Below are 13630 nucleotides of genomic sequence, written 5' to 3'. Positions count from 1 at the left end.
CTGACAATTAAAGACGTTTTTTCAGTCTTTGTATTGGAAATCAGTCAAAATCTCAAATTAATTCGTCAGATAAAGTTTGATAGTGTGATTAAATCTGAGACTGTAACACAGATCCTTAATTAAGGAATTTTGTGTGTCGTGAAGTAATCCGTGGAGAAGCACCTTAAGGGTCTTTACATAACAGCAAATTTATCGCCAAATAATTTTCCATGTTCCAAGTCTTATCCATATTACATGTGCTAAGTAACATTGCCCGTAAACTTGGGTTACCGGGTTCAGTGACTTAATACCAGTCGTAAAGTATTTCGTTTCATATCTCTCTCGTGTAAACTTGACTCACTCACTCGAACGGTCGAATAAGCGTGATCCGTTGGCTCGCAAAGATTTTACTTGAAAACAACTGAAAAATACTCGTAATTTACATTCTGTTGCGTCTTATCCATATTAACTGTCACATAAACATGGGTTCTTGGATTCGATGCGTTGATACTGGTCGTAAACTGTTTCATATCTCACTTGTACATAAAGTCGACCCAGTTGAACTGCGATTTAGTGAAGAGATTTTTGATAAGTAATATAAGACCACTATTGCTGTTTCAACTTACAGGAACTCTCTTCACTAAATTTTCTCTCACCATATTAACGTTGTGCGATCCAGCTACTCAACGTAACGAAAATAGTGAGATGATTAAAAAGGACTAAACCTTTGGAGTGAATACATAGTGATTAATGACAATGTAGTTCTAAAAGAACACTTGGACAAAGTGTCTCATAGTCAAGAAAGACAGAGGATGCGTCATTGGACAATTTTGACTCAACGACGTGACTCATAATATGTCAGATCCTAATACTGATCTTCTCATTTCGGATTTGATCAGTTTGATAGATAAGCTAGCATGGCTCTCTCCATCATTCGTAGCCCACCGGTTCATAGTAAGCGACCATGTTATGAAGTCAATAAATTGTCATCAAAGCTACTACCTTGCTAAATAATTCACCTTTAGCTAACGTACCTAAATTATCCATTTTTCATGCTCTACTTCACTTCGATTTTCTTCAACATCAATTTCGAGACGTGACCCAAAATTGAAATAGCAATTAACTGATAACAAAATTTACTTAAGCTAATTGGAGAACTCGATCAAAAGTAAAACGTTGAAAATACAATTAATGTTTTAACGTTATAATTATTAAACAATATTACGAGTAAGGTTTTTTGATCTTTTATTGTCATCATCATAATAATTATTATGGAAACTACTTAGTTATTGAAACACAGATTTGAGACGCCACATAATGATTTATGATAGTTATGTTTAGTAATTTAATCATACAATAATTATAATTTGTGGTGTAAAGTAACTCTCTCAATAATAGACCGTAAGACATACCTAGTATTTCACGAGGAAAAACCTATATATTATACAACATCTCACAAATCATCTATAACACACACATATCGTATGTTTCAGTCTGACACCGGAGCATCTTCTAGAGATGTAGACTATAATGCAAATTGCAAAGTAGGTACACAGGCTCAATATTTGATACTGTATCAGGATTCCAATCGATTACATAGTTAATGTTCAAGCTAACATAAACTTACGTGAAGGATAGTTTCATACAAAAATTTTAACCCAAAAGCTCTACGACATTTTTATATCTTTAAAGCTAATATTTGCTTTTCCCAAAGGAATACGTAAAGGTTCGTCCCTCTCTCTTTATTATAACTATGCAAAAAATCAAGTTATTAAGTTATCGGTGCGCGGTATTGGTTTCCCAAAATATCCGGAGCCATATGAAATTACTTTCATATTATTATGAAAGTAATTTCATACTAAACAGTGTATGTAAAATAATAAAATGATGTGTACCTACTATAAAACTTCAAATAAGTATAATGAAGAGTAACAAGACGTAGGCTCTCTACGAAGTAAATTAGATTTATACACGCACCTCGACGAATAATAAAGGTCACACTTTGGCCTACATAAAGAATATTCAATTTACAATAATTAAGTATAACGATAGATATTTGAATATTTTTAACAGCTTTGACCTTAGGATATTTCTCATGAAGTATTCTAGACTAAAGTTCTTACGGGATTTTTAAAACACCTTAATCCACATGGACGAAGTTGCGGGGATCACCTACGAAGTAAAGAGTTATAGCTCTTTCACACTGGCTGCGTAAGCGTAGACGTAGCGCGTATTATTGAATTGTACTCGTAATGTATGGAACTGTATAAAACATGGCATACAGCTTGCGTAACGCGTGGACGTATGCGTAACCTGGTATGTTAGGGGTTTACGCGCGACACTACGCACGTGTCACGTGTACGTGCTGCATACGCAATTGATGTGAATCGGCCTTTAGCTTGCACCCTGCTGATGGACATACACTTTTATCCCGGAAAATTAAATAGCTCCCACAGGATTTAAAAAAATCTCAAGTTAGGCGGGCGAAAAGCGCGGAAAAAAGCTAGCGTGGAATATTTTATGAGCTTAGATATTTTCTTGTCAATTAGGCTGCTTGGCTGCCTGTGGTAGTGCGGAGTTGGACTAGCCTGCGGTTGGAGTACTCTGTAGCGCACTACACGTACGCAAGTCGAGGATTTGATTATGCAGCCGCATACAGCTTTAACGACGACGCGATGTGCGGTCAGCGTACTTACACGACGCACTCTGGTAAGTTAATACTGCCTTTTACTATAGAAAATAAAACGTTTTTTTTTCTTTACTGGTGAACCCTGGCGTGTGTACTTACGCTAAAAAAGAAATACATTTCTTAAGTGGTCTAAAACCATATTCGCATTATTGCATTTCTATTGAAACTGGTTTGGGGCACATCAGTTGGATGGTTTCGAAGTCTATAACGAACATGGGTAGAAACAATGTTTGTGTTTCACATTATAGTTATTCCTATTAGACGTCACACTATTAGGTTACTTTAAGGTTTCTTAGTGAAAGAAAGCTAGTACTTACAAATGAAAAAATGCGTGGATTTAACTCGCAACTTGTTTCAGCAATGCGTAGCACTAGAATTACTTAATACATGACATAGTACGAATATTTGAGAAGATACCGAATATACAACTGAATATTTTGAAAAGAGCAATCACCGATTTTTTTGCAGGTTGTTCTCGGTAGGAAAGGTATTCCGAGTCAGTGGTATATTAACTTGACGATTCAAAATCACTTGAAGAATTTTATTTGAATAAAACGTATTTCTTTAAAGTCTCTTCAGAGGTATTCATCTGTAACAGAATATAAGGGAGATCGCGCACCGCGACCTTGCAGCGATAGTAGCGATACAGCTACAAAAGGTTACGATCTGTGGTTGCGATGTAGTTAGTAGTGATGCGTCGTTAGTCGTCTACCTTTGGCATCGAGTTTGTGTCGCTACATACTGTAGCGATTCAGAATCGCATTCAAGATGCGCCCGGCAGTAGGTATCGCTACAAAAAGTCGCCATGGGTGATGTCCTTTAGCGTCACCCGATATAGAACCACTGTATCACCCCCAATCTGCATTTTGCTCGTGAGCGGAAAATCTGACAAAAATGTCCCATTTCCCTACCTTGTTCAGTTATTTATTTACTCTCGAACAAATTATTTTGGCACTCGGAATAGGAATTTTTCATCAAACTTAACTTACAGCGATATTTCAGTGAACTTAAGATTCATATTTGTGGATTTTGGCAGATACTAAAGTCGTTTTTCACCCCTGTAATCCGATAAGAGATATGGTTAAAGCTCAGACGCTTAAACTTTTCGAAAATAAATCCCAGATAATGTGGCAATATCGTTCAGCCGATAGCAATATAAAATTGGCATCTCTTCTAAAATGAACTCCAAAGATCCCCAATCGTGTAAAGGGAAAACAAACACTTCAATCTCAAATTCCCGAAGCGCCGCGAACGTTTGTTAAAACGCGTTGGATATTGTTCCCGTTAGTCAGGAGCGTGTCCGAGAAAATTACGCGCTCCCCAGTTTCACACCGCTTTTGGGTTGAAATGAAAAACCTTGAAAGAGATTCGTAATGCTCCAATTACGTTGCTGAAAATGTCATGATTTTTGTTTTGAATTTAAATTTGCTGCTCTGAGACTGCAGCGTACCTACTCCAGAGCATAATAAGTATAAGTATTTGTAATCGTTTTGAATAGGAAAATTTAAATTTTTTATACTTAAGTTTTAGCACGACGTTATTTATCAAATCTTCCGAGGATTTTTGAAGCTACCTAATAAAATTAGTAGTTACCTTATCTCCAAATTTCAAATTATTTTTATGAGATTCTTGTTTTTTCTTTTCTTAGGAGAAATAACATCAAGAAATGTGACCGTGACTGGCAGTTTGAATGAATTTTTCTATCAACAATGCACCTGGGTCCTGGATTCGAATGTTGAACGTCAGCTGTACATAGATATATCTTCTGAACAGGTAATCTAGACTATCCATCAAGTCTAAAAGATACTATCTATAAGAGTCATAACCCTTTCGAACCTAAACGAGATTAAAACTTTAGACGGAAGTTAAAGTTATTGAATCTCTTTCGGAAAGCTCGCCCAATGCTCGGTTATTACATAAAACTTCCGAATAAATTTCATATTGTAAAGCGAATATTCAGAATTGCGTTTTCATTATTCCTTAGGATAAGTCGTGTAGCTCTTGGAATATTACGCTTCACGAATGGTCTGGAATGGGTGCACACAGCGATGGTGGACTGGCTGCTTCCGCTGGAGATCTGCTTTATACCTTCTGTGCACGACAGAAGAACCATACGTTCACTTTGCCGTGGAGGCTTAACACCGTAGTTATAAGGTACGTTTATTTTTATTATATCGTATAGATATTCAAAACGAACTTGTTTTAATTTTAAAAATTTCCACAGGGCGAATTTATATTTCACGCCTGAAGTTTTAATCCTCTTTGGTTACTATATCAGAGGCCAAAACCGCGACAGACCTTTTAAAATTGAAAGCATACAGATACAATACAATATATGTATTTTTTTTTAGGAAATCGCATTTTTGTAAGAGCTTTTATAGTGCGCAGGGTATTTTGCTAGGATGAAACGATTGTATCTACCACTTATTTGGGAAATTACTTAAGAATGGCCGTTATCTAAAATACCCCATCTGACCTTAATAAATCCGTAAAAGCACATGCTTTTAAAGCGGAGTATTTTCTCGGTGCAAAGATCTTTTTCTTTGTACATATTAGATGGAACCCGTAAGCGGCTACGTGGCGAGTTTTCGTAACGACATCTCCCCGTAAATCCTGAATAACGATGTGTGAAAACATACCTTTGTCGATGAATTGGGAATTTTGTCTTTTACATTCTTTACATAATGCTCAAAGGTGGATATTTTCAATACCCGGGAAAAAAATCCGGATTACTATTTGCAAAGGACAAAGTGTTACCGTCACTGCGTGAATCCTGTTTTGTGGATGTGTAGATATAAGAGGGTTTTCAGGAAACTACATATTTTTCATATACATATACGTATCTTTATATACAAATTCTTTTTTATTTACTTCAAATTCATTATTCTTCTTTGTTGGATTGTCCTTCAATCACGTCGCAACGGAGTAACAAATCGACGTGATTTTTGAATGGATAGGTACTTTTCATTTCAGAAAATCAAAGAGTTTCTACGGGATTTTTAAAAACTTGATATCGACGCAGATGAAGCGGGCATAGTAAGAATATAATTATTCTGTCCAACTTGTTTGAAGCAAGGATTTCTCTTACAGATTAGTTGCACTATCTCGTCAGCAGCCTCTTTACACCATCCGCTGGAGGTCGCAAGTGGTGCGAGCCAACAATCGTCTCGGCCCGCCCACGCCCGTGCCGGCCGCCTCCGCCAAGGCTTCCCGCCCAGAACACATCATCACTACTTATCTATTATTCTCTTTACTTAGCGGATTCCTGGCATCAAAATATTTTGTTATAAAATGACCGTGATTTGTATTAAATAAGAGGTTTTAAAAGTAACATTTTCTTTAAAGAACCCAAAGAAACAGCCTTTGTATTCGTTCGACATTGTAGGCTTGTACAGTGACGGACGTAGGTACCCGCAACAATTACTCGGCTAGCTTGGCCTCATTCACCGCGTCCCACCTTGAGTTAATGCCTTCTTTATTATTCTCTTTACTTTGTGGACTTGGGGTAGGTACAAGGTATTTTATGAAAGTGCTGACAATGTTTTTGTTTCGTAAAAACTCATTTTTAGCCCCCCGACGTCTGTCTGTCTGTCTGTGTCGGTTTGTGGCATCGTAGCAGTTAGGGCCATACCAGCCATTATACTTTTAGTACCAGCGATCGGCGATTTTGTGACTACATCGATACTGTTTTTTATTCCATTATAAGTTAGCCCCTAATTGCGATCTTACCTAGTGGTACGTGACGATGCAGTCTTAGATGGAAGCGAACTAATTTGATAAGGGTTTAAGGAAACCCAAACCCCTTATCGGTTTCGACACAGGATCGTGCCGGAACGCTAAATCGCTTGGCGGCGCGGCCTTGCCAGTGAGGTGGTAACTAGCCTCTTACTGACAAAAAATATGCCATTTTACTATTAAGTATACCAAAAATCCATCTTCAGTCAATAAATGTAGCTAGTCAATTTTTTATGAAGTGGTGATAACGTTTTTATTTCGTGTAAAAAGTGATTTTATTATACACATTCCCCGTTGTAGATAGTACGTAGGTAACAAAAGTTTGCCAGTTTCACACTAGACAACGACTGCATGCGCCAGCCACAACGTTCCAACTCCAGTTAATGACTTCTTTATTATTCTCTTGGATATACTTGGAGAAAAAGTTTCGCTCATAATGTTGGCACTTGGCAGCAAGGCCTTTTGAGTGAATGTTATCTTTTTTTAACAATAACAACACTTATACATTTAAAAAAATGTTTTAAGTGCGACTCTATTATTATAAATAATAAAGGTGTTTTTCCACTCACCATCGCACGACATGACAAATTGCGGTAACTACAAATGAGCTCAACTATTAAGCATCATGTATCAAGTTATGAGTTTTTGCAGTTAGTGCAAAATAAATATGGAAACGCACCGCATAGTTCTAACGTAACTATTACTAGCCACAACTGCCTGTCTTGTAGGTAGTTGCTGGAATCGTCACTCGCTCGTATAAAACACGAAAGACAGGTTGGACATAGGAGTGCATATTGTTACATACATTGTATATCGTATAGTGCGGATTGTGACTGCAAATCGTGTCATACGGTGGTGCGTGGATAAACAGCCTTAAGTAATTAGTGGGAAAATATTATGTTCGTCTAAAGACTAATATCTAATCGGCTATACTATAGTGATGACTGTTTATGTGTAACTTAGTGATAATAACATAGTGAATTGAGTATGTACAGTTGTGATGTTGAAGTGGTGTACATATTTTCTACTAAAATTATTGTGAAATATTGATGATGGACAACGTTTCAAGTGTAAACTGTCGATTTATGAACATTGGATGTGAATTTGATGAACTATTGTTAGGAAAATCGTATTGTAATTAGCATTTTTTTGTTTTTGTAAAACAAAAACCTCAAGGAAGTATTTATAAAGTTAAGAAGTACGTTCCAGTAATGATTTAAATTATTTATTTAAAACATTTATTAATAATGAGTTATTGATGTTATTGTTTTTTTTTAAATAGGTAGCTGTACACGTAAAAATTGTGCTATACGATATACCACAAATGTCAATTAGAAATAATGGTAATTAATCGAAATTAATGTTTGTACTTAGGTGACTGGAAATAAAATTCACAGAAAAATAAGATAAACAGAAACATCCACAAAAAATGTTAGTATAATTTAATAATATTTCACTGCTTTTTATGAAATTAAGTAAAATCCAAAATGACGATATTGTAAAATTAGCATGCTAAGAGTGCTTGTGCACTGGTTTGATTCAATTTCGAGAAAATACTGTTATTTAGTACTAGTAGGTTCTACTACCTAGGTACCTACTACTGCTATGACCAATCAGACTAGTGAACAAGCCCTTTAATTAGTTAGCCACTTTTGGGGTATTTGACATTCTAAATTCCCGTTTCACAGCCGACGGATAAGCTTCAACTAACGGATTTTGACATATGACTATCATAACGTCAAATTTATTCGTTAGATAAAGTTTATCTGGAGGTTGCAAAATTAACATAGAAATAATTGGAATCTTTTTAAAAGAAACATTTATCTCGGAAAAATAGTTAAGTAATTCCATGATTAAATTTTACCATCTTTATTGAAATATAATGACAGAAGTTAAAAAAAAATTAAAGTATGTAAATTATGCGATTTTTAGTCAATTTACCTACTACCGATGCTATTTGTAAACATACTTAGTGTAAAAATTTCATATCGAGTTTTTCTTTACCTGGTCAAATACTCTAACTCCATACTTTTTATACTTAAGTAAAAATCAAAACAAAAAATGACAAGTCCATTGCCTTGAATTTTGAGACTCTTCTGAACGAAGAAACGCGTAAACATATAGGTAGCAGATAATATGGTGACTATCAGTTTGTCTGTGTGATACTTACTTATCAATTAGGTAATATCGCAGGAGGTATTAATTTAAAAAGCATTTTTGATACAACCATAATTATTTATTTATAAACTTTGCGCTACCCAAATCTTAAAACTGCCTAAAACACAATACCTTTTATGATATTTAAATGCTCATTAAATAATAATTAGTAAGTCATGGATTGACTATAAAAAAATTCTTTATTTACGCGTGATTTAGATACCTATATGATAGTGCAATGAAGGCTGGTTCATTTAACACAATGGTAATTATTCGGTTGTATACAAATCTCTAAATTAAATCGAGAAGTCTTAACGTACGCCATCCTTTTCCACATAGAACATTGTGAAAAGGATGGCACTAATTTATGACTTATTAATTTAGTTTAGAGATTTAGTACAATAGATACCGTACTGGCAAAATTTACAAGTTACAGGAAAATTGCCATTGGTTTTACACCCGTTGTATGAAAAAACTAATTTACATTCTGTAAAAGCTCCTGTTTGCATAACATAAGGTCCAAATATGTTACTGTGTTGTGGATGTCGGGTGTCGTAACGAGACAATGATGTAAGTCATACTGCATTTTATATAAAAACGTACAATCTAGTCTGACGTTATTAATAAAATGTCTGAACAGCTGAACTCATGTGATTACTTAGTCGAAGTATACCCGACTGGAGTCCAACCCGTCCGGGGTCCTGTTTTGAAGGGCCTCCGCTTGCGATGCGGTACCATGAAGACTGCCGGATGGGTTTGAAACTAGTCGGGCTTACTCCAAATTATCACGTAACTGATAGTCTCAGCCCTCAAAAATTTGTATTTATTATGGATATCACTAACACAGTTTGAACACTATTATGACCTTTTGTCACTCTAGGCGTTTAATTAATACAAAAATGTGTTACAACACCGAACACACCACAACTCAGTTTGTATGCACCTTTACGCTCAGACAGAGTTTATTTTTGGCGCTATCTATAATTGTGGAACTACCTTTTTTTATTCACTAGCACACAGTATTAGAATTTGTGTCGAACTCAATAATATGCTTGGAACCACTTAATCTTAGACACTGTACATTTCTTGTAATTTAAAAAAAAAGTAGGTGTAAATAGTAAACACTCTAGTTGTACTGAACGAATGCTAATTTAATAGATTCAATTAAAGTAATAAAATGATGTTTGTTACACCGAAATAGAGAAATCAAAAGTACCTAACCTTTGTTTTATTTTTAGATAAGTAACCACTTCCTTTCTAAGGAGTTTCTTTTTAATTCCTGTGAGAAAATAAATGCGTATTATATAACCTAGTCCAAATACTTAGGTACCTCTCGATACTCGAACTCGAAGGCAGAAAATATTGCATATCGAACTCTAGAAAGAGATTTTAGTTTCGTAGAGCTTCGTCTCTAACACTTGTTTCCGACGTTTTGTCGGACTCAGCAACAGAGACAACGCTCTACGAAACCTTTCTCTTTCTAAACCTATTCCTGCCAAGTGCGATGTGTTCCTGCCAAGTACTGCGAGTTAGGGTGGCAAGTTATAGAACGGCATTCCGAACCAGTGGTAAATTATTTGACGATTCAAAAGCACTTGTAAAAGTTTATTTGAATAAAAATCTATTCTATTCTATTCTATTCTATTCTATAGGTACCTATTTGCCTACCAATGCATTATTGCAAGAAAATTGCACACCATATTTTAGCAGGTTGTAGTATAGTAGCACTTCTGTGTGCTTCTCATTTTATATCTCACTAACGTTTATAGGATTCGAGCATTGAAACACTTAAGCCTAAAGTAAAATATACCTTAACATTTTTGTTTTAAAGCTCTAGTTTGGATATATATGTACAACCATCGCTCCAAGGGGAAACATAATGAAATCAAAACCGGTGGTACTGAATTTTTGTCTTTAATTCAAGAGATGTAACCTTTTTCGACGCTCGAATTCTATCAACGTCGGTGAGATGTAAAATCTCATACTAACCACACTGAACGGATCTGAAAACGAAGTTGATATCAATTTACAAATGATTTCGAGCTCCCGATTTATTATGGAAATCTAGCTACTTTAAATAATTTGATTAGCATAATTGCTTTTATTAAATGAAACAACATAATTTAGAATAGAATTCATAATCGGATTCATCATAAAACTCATTACGTTAATTGAATATTAAAATTTCTGACTAGTATTCATACGAGATAAGAAAATATAGCTTTTTTTACTTGTGGTTCTACTTCTAAATAGGCAGGTACTCTATTCCAGAAAGACTTTCGCATTTTAGTATGAATGTATGGATATTTCGCTGGCCAGTACCTCAAACGCGCACAAAAAATGCAGAATCATATAAGTCTATGTGCAGAATGCATATTTTCCGCCTATATTATGTAAGTATAATAAATAATTATGGCGCTGTCACACTACATTTTCCACTCGCGAAATTCCGCATGTTTCGAGCTAAAATTAGTCATCTGAATCACAACAAACTGGTCAGTGCGAGGCGGACTCGGACACGAATGGTTCAGTAGCATCTTGCAGATTTACACTAATTTGTTCTTTTTACAGACGGAGAGCGGAGGACTAATACTTAGTTTAGTAGTAAAGGGTTTCGTTGGCATCCTTCGGGTACAGACTGAAAATGCAGTAATTGATAGCATTAAACCCAGAGCCCAGGAAACTTTGATTCATTTAGAAGTAATCCTCCCCTCCGCATCTGCCTCCCACTATCTCATTAGCCGACCAATTTGTACGAGGATCACTCAAAGACTTTAATCTTGAGGCTTGCAAGTTGTCGTCGCGACATGGTAGCACTTTCAGCACTTTGAGAACCCCTATCAGCCATAAAAAAATTGATTGATTACAGTTGTAGGTTTTACTTAGTTATTTGATGTGGCGTATGCCACAGGATCATGAATAAAGCTTTAAAGAACTGGTAGAGGGGCGCGTGTTTGATTTCTGATATATATTCTTGTGCAGGTTATTGTAAAAGTACCTACTTAGAGTATTGCTCAACTGCATAGCAGTAGGTAGAGATTGATCCACGTTGCTATGTAATCAGTCAAAAGATTATTTTTTTTTTCGATATATCCGTACTTAAAAATATTATACGAGTAAATACGAACGTATGTCTGTCTGCTAGTTTCCATGAAAAGTTGGAGTTGACGAGAGCTTTGTGCACACATGGCTATAGCACGCCTGTTGCTACTGACGCGGCTAGAATTTTCTTGAAAAAATGTATTCCCCAGGGTTTGTAGTAGGTAAATATTACCAGTAAAAACTTGCAGTGGATTTAGTGCAGCCAATATAGTACGTTAATTTGCATATAAAAGCTCTCTAGAGCGAGACTTCTCCGCTTGCGGCGCCCGCACGCAGTCAAAGTCGACAGACGCCTAAAGCCTGGGAACTAACGTTTGCTGTGCAGGAACGAGTATAATAAGGATTCTAGACAAAAGATAAGTTAAGCCTCAAAAGTTTATAAAGTTTAGAGCCTCGATAGTTCAACGGCTGAGGAGCGGACTGAATTCCGAAAGGTCGGCGGTTCAAACCTCTCCCGTTGCACTATAGTGGTACCCACTTCTGGCACAAGCTTTACGCTTAATTGAAGGGGAAAGGGAATTATTAGACATGATTAGCATGGCTGATAATTCTCAAAAAAAAAAGATATACCTACTTACGACGGCGATGAATTTTCGACGACCTGACCCAGAGCTGAGCACTGTTGGTCTCAGAGGACCAACACTAACAGGCCGCCATTCCTTGAAACATGCTTGAAGATGTCAAAGGGTGCGTAAACTCCATGCCAATAGGTATATCTATGTATTCTGCACGTATGTGTTGTCACACGTACAAGTGTACGAATTTCTCTTCGCTCTTATAAATATAATTGAATTAGCTTTACCTATATAGAATTTTATAATATCTTTGTAGAGAACCTGGGGTCAATTCCAATTTGAGAGTCCAGATTTTCTAAATTGTATCTGGTCTGGTCTGGTTGGCGGCTTCAGCCATGGTGAGTTACCACCCTACCTGCAAAGAAGTATTATGAAGCGATTTAATAGCGTTTTAATAAAATATGGTGCATAGAAACTGATATCTATGGGTGTAATTGCCTACATCTTTCGAGTTAGCCCACCTACTGCAGTATCACTTAGACAGATCTCAGTCAAGTTAGTTTTGAACTAAAAGCGAACTGTGGTTACTGTTAACTGTGTAACTGGGCACTTTTGGATTAGCCTAATTCTTATTTGAGAAAATACGCTCCAAAATAACAGTAGTTACCTCAACAACCGTACCCATATTCTCGGATTCAGATCAGAATAAATGCTGCAAATTCAGTACAACATTTTCTCGATCTGTATTTTCTCGGATTCGTTTCGGACTACTGCACAACAACAAGCGCTCTTACTTTAACATTAAACCAACGTAACAATATTTAGACTAGGGCATGATGCCCGCGACTTCGTATGCGTAGATTTAGGTTTTTTTTTAATTTATAGAGTAGTGCTTGACTGTAATCCGACCTGTTGGCAAGTGATCATGCAACCTAAAAGGGAGCGCGCTTGCCTAGATGTCTATTCACTCTTGACTTTTTGGTTTTCAAAACCTCATGATTATTACTCTTCGATTTTCTAGGACAAAATAGAAGCCTATGTCTTTCTTCGGAAAAGGTATAAGTAAGTATCATCGCCGTGCAAAATTTCGTTAGAATCAATTAAACGGATTGGGCCCATAAACGGTAGACTGACAGACAGACAATACATTTCATTTATAATATTAGAATTCAGAGAAAAAAAATATTGGTTAAATAAGTCAAAGTAAAACTACAGAATTTAATTCTAATCCCAAGTCTTCCTAAAATGTCAAAGTTTGGATATTTGTTATTCTTTCACGCCACGGTTTGGCTGAAATTGCAAAATGAAGTTATCTATACTAATATTATAAAGAGGAAACCTTTGTATTTTTGTATGTTTGTATTGAATACATACATACAAAAACTACTGGACCGATTTCAAAATTTCTTTTACCATTACTTAGAGGGATTCTTCCGAATCCGTATAGGCTATA

The 13630-nt window shown here is 36.0% G+C and overlaps 1 protein-coding gene across 3 annotated transcripts in view; it reads left to right on the top strand.

Moving 5' to 3' along the window:
• The window catches only part of LOC123871118, a 30291-nt gene extending 20365 nt beyond the window's left edge, over window positions 1–9926 (top strand). For 2 of the 3 annotated variants that reach the window (XR_006797217.1, XR_006797215.1), the window contains exons 13-17: window positions 2529–2688; window positions 4317–4441; window positions 4653–4822; window positions 5759–6246; window positions 9913–9926. Coding sequence is in view for 1 of the 3 variants with exons in the window: in XM_045914725.1 (XP_045770681.1) it covers window positions 2529–2688; window positions 4317–4441; window positions 4653–4822; window positions 5759–5963 (660 nt within the window). In the remaining 2 variants the exon portion in view is untranslated. Of the gene's footprint in view, window positions 1–2528; window positions 2689–4316; window positions 4442–4652; window positions 4823–5758; window positions 6461–9912 lie in introns of those variants that run through there. The other variant, XM_045914725.1, reaches the window with a different exon arrangement.
• Window positions 9927–13630: the final 3704 nt, after the last annotated feature.

This window comes from Maniola jurtina, chromosome 2 (assembly GCF_905333055.1).
Source record: "Maniola jurtina chromosome 2, ilManJurt1.1, whole genome shotgun sequence".
Classification (NCBI taxonomy): domain Eukaryota; kingdom Metazoa; phylum Arthropoda; class Insecta; order Lepidoptera; family Nymphalidae; genus Maniola; species Maniola jurtina.
The sequence above is the reverse complement of the archived record's forward strand: the minus strand, read 5'-3'. Positions and strand labels throughout refer to the sequence as shown.